Genomic DNA, 7,904 nt, shown 5'->3' with positions numbered 1-7,904 from the left:
CAGATAAATACTGGGAAAACACATTTCAATTACTTTTGAGCCCCAGATTGCAGGCTCTTGTCCCAATAACAACTTAAATACCAACCTTCCCTGAATAACTTGATTCAACTCCAATTATCTTTCTTTAAATATATTTTTATTGATTTCAGAGTGGGATAGAAACATCAATGATGAAAATCACAGATTGGCTGCCCCCTGCACACCCACCAGGAATGGAGCCTACAACCCGGGCATATGCCATGACTTCCTAGTTCGTAGGTTGACTCTCAACCATCGAGCCATGCCAGCTTGGCTCCAATTTTTCTATCAAGGATTGTCAGTCTGCAATTGACTTATGCCCATTTACTTCTCAAACCCTGTTTAGTGGTCCATCTTCTGAGTTTCCCATTAATATTTAAACTAGCTGCTAAGAGGTTCTTAACCACAAGCACTTTGCAAACACTAGACTTTCCAAAACAATGTGGCCATCTTCAGATCATACTTCCATCTGAACTTAGGCAGGCATGCCCCATTTCTACCATGTTTTACTAGTAAGTGTAGCAATAATTAACCTTTTGCACTTGGATGTAGAGTGTGACTCGACACGGTTAGCATCGGTAGCAGGAATCGAGAAAAAAAGCGAGTGCAAAGGGTTAAAAAAAAACCCCCAAATTCCTCCAGTTGATTGGCCTTTTAAACTCTATTCTATTTAAGAAAGCAGAAAGGGGTTGTCTTCACACATATACTCCAACAAGAATACAGGGTGTATAGACAGACAACAGTATGGTGATTACCACAAGGAAAGAGGGAGTGGGGGCAATAGAGGAGGGTATAGGGGGGTGATAAATGGTAATGGAAGGAGACTTAGCTTGGGTAGTGAACACACAATACAATATGATGTATTATATAGACTTGTACATCTGAAGCCTATATATTTTTATTAACTAATGTCACCCCAATAAATTCAATAAAATTAAAGTTTTTAAACGTAAAATAATTCTATAGAATAAAACCCTAATATGCAAATTGACCAAACAACTGGTTGTTATGACGCACATTGATCACCAGGGGGCAGATGCTCAATGCAGGAGCTGCTCCTTGGTCGTCAGTGTGCTCCCATAGGGAGCACGCCACTCAGCCAGAAGCCGGGCTCACGGCTTGTGAGTGCAGTGGCGGTGGCAGGAGCTTCTCCCATCTCCACGGCAGTGCTAAGGACTGCTAGGGGGATGTCTGCCTGCCGGGTTAGGCCCACTCCCTAAGGGATCCCAGACTGTGAGAGGGCACAGGCTGGGCTGAGGGATCACCCCAGTGCACAAATGTCGGGCACCAGGCCTCTAGTATGGGGTATAAAGTAGCTCCAAATATTACCCCACACACATTATAAATGTCAAATAGGTACATACTAAAAGCAATGACTGTGATGGTGAAGTAATTCAACACGTTATTCTGCCAGACACAGAAGCTTCTGGGCTAACAGTGTGCTGAAAACTGAAAATATATTTGAAAGGTATCTGCTACCAAGTGAACCATCTTAATATAATCTGCTGTATTTTCTATTCCATTTCAGATTTAGTTTTAATAAAGTAATGCAAATCATTTAAAGAAAAAAACCTTTAATTTTAATTCTGATCTAAGCATAAAATGCATTTATATATCACCATTAAATTTAGTACAAACTATAAAAATGTTAACACTGATGTTTCAACAGAAATCTATTAAGATCCTTTAGAAAAACTAAAGAAACAAGTCATTTACTGCTGTGAGGTTAATACATAAAAGAAAAAACATTCACACATTTTATTGAATTTATCAGAAAATAATTTGTCATATTTCTCATAAAATTAAGTTTAAAAGTTGTGTGTGGCTCTATAGCAATTACAATTTGCAATGAAAACACTAAGCCAAATCTTTCATCTAACCAGAACAATCCTAGTTTTTAAAAAAATCACTAATTGTGAACAGAGTAGATGATGTAGCATAACTTAGTTTAAATCAAAGTGGAAGTTGGTAAAAACTAAATGTTTTCAAGTTTGACTGGCACAAAGAAAATATAAGGGGAAAAATAAAACATTCAGAGCCATAGTTACTACTTTAAAAAAATATTAGATTATTCTTATAGTCAAAACAAATGAATCCAAGCCAGACCGTATGGAATTTTTACACAAACTTCTTTGTATTTCAATGTTGTTTATTGAGGAGTGAACGAGAGACTACTGCCAGACATGCCAACGACACTTCACATTCAAGGGCAGGAAGCTGAAAAGCTTTCGGAACTGAGTCACCACATCAGCCTTTTGGGAAAAAGAACCCGGTGACGTTAAATATGACATCTTCGTGCTTGTTTTTGTCTTCAGCTTTTCCCTCAATTTTTGGATCTACTAGTTTGCTGGGTAGCCTTCTTTCTACCCTACAAAAGACTCACACTCAATTAATAGAATTAACACTAGGTGTATAGCAAATTATTTTAATACACATCTATGCTGAATAACGGATCTTAAAGCTGATGGTCTTAAATTTCCTTATGTCTAATGAGGAAATGAATTTAATTTCCTTTTCACCTTCAGATGGGTGGGCTAGACCAATAGAAAAATATTCTTCAGTGCTACTGTAGGGCTTACGGGGACTTCTTCAGTGGTATGATAGAAAGCCATCTGAACACCATTCTGAAACCCAGTGCTGCTCTTCCTGCTGTTGTGGCTTTGCAGAAGAATGGCCTACACACAACTCTACTGCTCTCTTTTGCTCAAAAACAAAACAAAGAAACCTAAACAAAAGGGTAAACGTTTATTCGGAGTCAGTTTTCTGGTGGTGATCTTAAGGTCCTTCAAGCAGAATTCAGGAGCTCCTGTATGGCCGCCTGATGCTCAGGACTGAGGTGTGCTATGCATTCAGTCCACAATCCTCCAGAAGTCTAGGGAAAAAACCATTTTCACAGATTTAGATCAAGTGCAATCAATGATCATTCAGAAATATTTTAATAATCACCATCTGGTGAATGGCAATAATGACAATGTACTTTCTTTACAAATAGATTAGTTAGATGAATATCATTGTAAAAGCAAGAAATCGGTTCATTTCTTTAAAGTTCATTGCACTCACAGTAAATTTTCTTAATTTTTGCACGGAGAAAGCTACGCTAGGTAGGTGACCTAGTAAGTAACCAACACACATGAATTTAGGGAGTAAAAATAATTTAAAAATATAATGCTTTAAGCACTGTAAATACACACTCCCTAATTTATTAGGAGACCAGGTGCATCTTCTTTTCTTCACAGATATGCAGACAAATCTATACTAATAAAAGGGTAATAGGCCAATTAGGTCCGGTCAACCGGACATTTTTCGGTCATCTGGTTCTCCTTCCGGACAAAACCATGGTGGCGGGGGCCGAGGCAGAGGCGGTTGGGGCGATCAGGCCAGCAGGGGAGGGCGGTTAGGGACAATCAGGCCGGCAGGAGAGGGTGGTTAGGGATGATCAGGCCAGCAGGGAGAGGTGGTTAGGGGCGATCAGGCAGAGGGGTTAGGGGTGATCAGGCAGGCAGGCGAGTGGTTAGGAGCCAGCAGTCCCGGATTGTGAGAGGGTTGTCTGTCTGTGAGAGGGCAGTCGGACATCCCCCGAGGGATCCTGGATCAGACAGGGTGCAGGCCGGGCTAAGGGATCCCCCTCCCATGCACAAATTTCATGCACCGGGCCTCTAGTTTATATATAATGAGTAAGTGCTAAGCACCAACTAAAAGGTTCAAAATGTTTAAAAAAATGTAAGACATGTTTTAGTTGTAACATATAATGAAAACATATATTTATATATAATCTATCTGAGGCTTGGAGTCAGGAGAATATAAAAATAAAATTTCCTTAGTTCATTAGATTGCTTCTTGTAATAGAGAACATGAACCCCTACCCCAAAAACCCAAACAATTTTCCCTCTTCCCCAATTTAATCAAATCAGCTTACCTGTACTTGGCGAACTACATTAGCCAGACGTTTGGCACAAGGATCTTCATGTTTAATTGCCTCATGCATTTCTCCTTCTGCAATTATACTGAATATTTTGGGCAGATTGGTATTGTTTGGGCCAAGAACGATTGGATGATTACTGACAAAAGAGAAGAAAATCATTATAAATAAAAATTACAAGGAGAAATCACTCAAGCACTCATATTTGAGTATAACTTCCCTCCAATAATGAATTTAGTTGTTTTTTACAGAATGATTATGCATTCACTAAAATCAACTACCTTTTAAAATTCAGTAGGAGAAAAGCCAGCTAATTTTACTTACTAGCTCTTCAGTTTCTTTCCATGTAAATTAGAAAGAAATACTGGCTCATCTCTCAGGGCTGTTTTAAGGGCCAAAAATAGACTGCTCTAAGTACTTTAAAAATGTGACATAAATAATAAAAAAAAAACCCACCCCAAAAAAACAAGATATTAACAAGAATAACAGCTCTTTTTTTCCTTAATTTTTATTGATTAATTTTAGAGAGAGGGGAAAGGAGAGTGTGAAAGAGAAACCCTGATTTGTTGTTTCATTCATTTATGCATTCATTGGTTGATTACTGTATGTGCCCTGACCAGTGATCACAGTCACACCATGGCACATCAGAATAATGCTCCAGCCAATCAAGCTACCTGGCCGGGGCTGGGGAGTGCATGTTCTTTTTTTTTTGTTAATCCTCACCAAAGGGTATTTTTCCTATTGATATTCAGAGAGAGTAGAAGAGAGGGGGAGAGACACAGAGAAAGAAACATCCATGTGAGAGACACACATCGATTGGTTGCCTCCAGAGATTGAGCCCAGATACTGAGGTAGACACCCTTGACTGGAATCAAACCCGAGACCCTTCGGTCTGCAGACTGGCACTCTATCCACTGAGCCAAACCAGCCAGGGCAAGAATAACAGCTTTTTAACACAAATTTCATTTACGTACTACAAAATGGTTTCTAAACTAAATTTAAAGTTCAAATGTTAGATAAGCATTTAGAGAATGAGCCAGGATATAAACTGCAGGCAGGTTTACTGCAAAGAAATACAACAGAGAACCGAACTAGAATTCCCGAGTAGTAGTCATTTCCAAGGGAGATGATCAAATAGCATGGTGGAAAACTGGTCACTTCAGAGGCAGATGTAGGTAAGGAGTGTGTGGTCTCCAGGTTGTTGTAACTCTTATATTTACTCATAGGCACAAAATAATATTAATAATGCCAAGACCTAGGGCCAGATCTTGATTGCCAGTCTGGTATACTTGCCCGTATCATGGATTCTTGAATCCAAATAAAAACACCTGAATTTCAAAATAATGGTATTAACAATGTACCTCAATCTCATTCTACTAATAAATTATATTACGTCAATTATACCACAATAAAAAGGAAATTTTTAACAAAATCTAAAGCCAAGTAAATAGATAGATAGGGTGGGAGAAAACTTTAGAAGGAAACCTTAAAATATCAACATTCTATAATGCCTCATCTGTTCAAATTAATTCCATAAAGAATAAACCAAATCAGATTATGAGGCCATCTTAACTGTAATATATTTTGTTAATATCTATATATATATAAAAGACTAAGTGATCATCCAACTGTCCAGGAGGTATGATGCACACTGACCACCAGGGGGCAGACGCTCAATACAGGAGCTGCCGAGCTGTGGTGACTTGGCAGTGGCGGTTCTCAGGTGATGCACTCCAGAGAGGAGGAGGGAGCCCAATTCTGGGGTGCGTCATCCGAGAACTGCCCTCTTGCAATCCAGGTCCCCTTGGGGATGTCGGAGAGCCGGTTTCAGCCCGATCCCCACAGGCCAGGCCAAGGGACCCCACCTGCCAGAGGGACCCTGCTCACTCTGCAGACGCCCTTAGAGCCGCGGCGCCACCCCAGCTGTGGCTGGCCTGGAAGGGACCATGGGAGGTTGGCTCCAGGGTATGTCCAGCCCAGTCCCGCCCCACCGGCCACCTTCTAATTAATTTCCTTTTAATGTGCATGAATTCGTGCACCGGGGCACTAGTGATTTTGACAGCAAGCATTATTACAAACCTACAGACCTGAGGGCTGTGCACAAGAAACACTGTTTTATGTGAAGGGGAAAGAAATGAGGTCTACCTGTCTCTTTTCTTACCTTTCAATCAGATCGCACAGATAACTGAAAGTCTGAACAGCTTCTTCTTTATCTTCATGTAGTGGAAGCCAAGACAACCAGTGCGGCAGGACTTCTTCAACGTTCACACAGTCAGGTTTGAACTTCATAATTTTCCCTACTGCTGAGATGCAGTTCTCTGTAGCATTGACATTTTCTTTGGTCTTGGAATCAACAGATTGAATAACTCTTACCAGCAGTGGAAGTGCTTCTAAAATAAGCATTTGAAAAAGGCCAGTTAAAACCTCACATTTTCTTGCAAATGAACATAAATATTTATCTTTGGTCCAGTTATTGGTTATAATGAAGAAATGTTCAAGTGTAAGGAATGTTTTGTGTTATCTTGGCTATAAACATAGTAATGAAAGGGGGATCGCCCCGACAGAATCAGGAACATTAGCATTCTGTTAACTTAGAGACCCCAAGAAGTTAGTAGTCCACCCAGGTTTTACTACTCTCCTGGTCACCTTAGGGTTCTTAAGTTTTTAAAAGCCGCCCAGCTGTATTCATGTTAAATGCACAGGGACCTCCAATATGTTTAAAAAGTTTTAAAAGTGATGTCAGAGGAATGGCAGCGTGAAAGGTTCTCTTGGCCTCCCCCCTGAAACTTTAGCAAGCTGCTCAACTCTTAACTCAATAAAGGATTCTCTGCTCAATATAGAGGCATGCCTGAGACCTGTGCATTGAAGCATCCAATGGTGGGCAAATGGGAATGGGGAGGTGAGAAGGAAGAAAAGCTCATCCTGGAAATGGGAGGAAGATGGTGGTAGCAGGCACTTCCTTTGATTGGGAGGAACAGAGTCTCAGCAGGCACTCCATGAGCAGTGAGAACAGTGGCTGAGCCAGCTGAGACTGCAGCAAGGACACAGTACAGGGGTTCTGCCGCTGCTGTCTGCTAAAGGAACGAATCCACAGAGCCCTGCCATACCACCTTGGACTCCCAAAACTTGCCTCCCATCGCCCATGGTCTTGTGTGGAGCATATTATCTGCAAACGGAGAGCTATTGCAGCAGAATCGCTGGCTCCCTTTTCCCTCTGTAAGCAGGTCTGGAATCACCATTACCAAGAGGCAAAAAACAAAAACAAAAACAAAAACCAACCACACCCCCAAGCAGCAGGGATGTACAACAGCTGTGGAGGTCAGCTGTAGGAATTCAAGAGGTAAAACTCTTGTGATTCAGCACCACCTACTAGAAAATAGTAGAAGACCTCTTGCGAGAAAGCTGCTAGAGAAAGACCAATAATACACAGATGCCTAGAAAGAAGAGACCAGCAAATACTATGAATAATCATGGTAGTAAGCTCAGAAATAAAATAAAAATCCCCAGAAAGCAAACTGGAACACATGGAAATATGTGACAAAACATGAGAAAATACTGACAGGCAATTCAATGCAATCAGAAAACAAATTAGTTAACATTTCATACTTTACTGAAGAGACTGAAACTTTAAAAAAAATCCTGGAAATAAGCATTCAATTATGGAGATTAGGAGTCAACTACTGAGCATAGGAAACAGAGCAGACCAGATGGAGAGAAAAATTAGTGATGTTGAAGTAGGAATCTAGAAATGATGCAGAGGGAAGAAAAGAGAGACCTGAACATAAGAAGGAAAGGGAGAAAGGGAGAGAGAGAGAGAAGAGAGAGAGAGAGAGAGAGAGAGAGAGAGAGAGAGAGAGAGAAGAGGAAAGAGAGAAAGAAAGAAAGAAAGCGAGCCTGGCTGGTGTGGCTCAGTGATTGTCAACCTAAAAACCAGGATATCATGGTTTGATTCCCAGTCAGGGCACAT

General features: G+C 40.6%; 1 protein-coding gene across 1 annotated transcript in view; it reads right to left on the bottom strand.

Annotated features, from left to right (window-relative positions):
* Window positions 1–2,744: 2,744 nt before the first annotated feature.
* IPO5 (importin 5) overlaps window positions 2,745–7,904 on the bottom strand; it is a 68,173-nt gene continuing 63,013 nt past the window's right edge. The window contains exons 26-28 of the mRNA XM_008143981.3: window positions 6,099–6,327; window positions 3,935–4,076; window positions 2,745–2,890 (exon numbers count right to left, since the gene is read on the bottom strand). Of these exons, the coding sequence (XP_008142203.1) occupies window positions 2,804–2,890; window positions 3,935–4,076; window positions 6,099–6,327 (458 nt within the window). The 3' untranslated portion in view covers window positions 2,745–2,803. The remainder of the gene's footprint in view (window positions 2,891–3,934; window positions 4,077–6,098; window positions 6,328–7,904) is intronic.

The sequence above is a fragment of the Eptesicus fuscus genome, chromosome 8, assembly GCF_027574615.1.
Source record: "Eptesicus fuscus isolate TK198812 chromosome 8, DD_ASM_mEF_20220401, whole genome shotgun sequence".
Lineage (NCBI taxonomy): Eukaryota > Metazoa > Chordata > Mammalia > Chiroptera > Vespertilionidae > Eptesicus > Eptesicus fuscus.
This window is presented reverse-complemented; position numbering and strand designations above follow the sequence as displayed.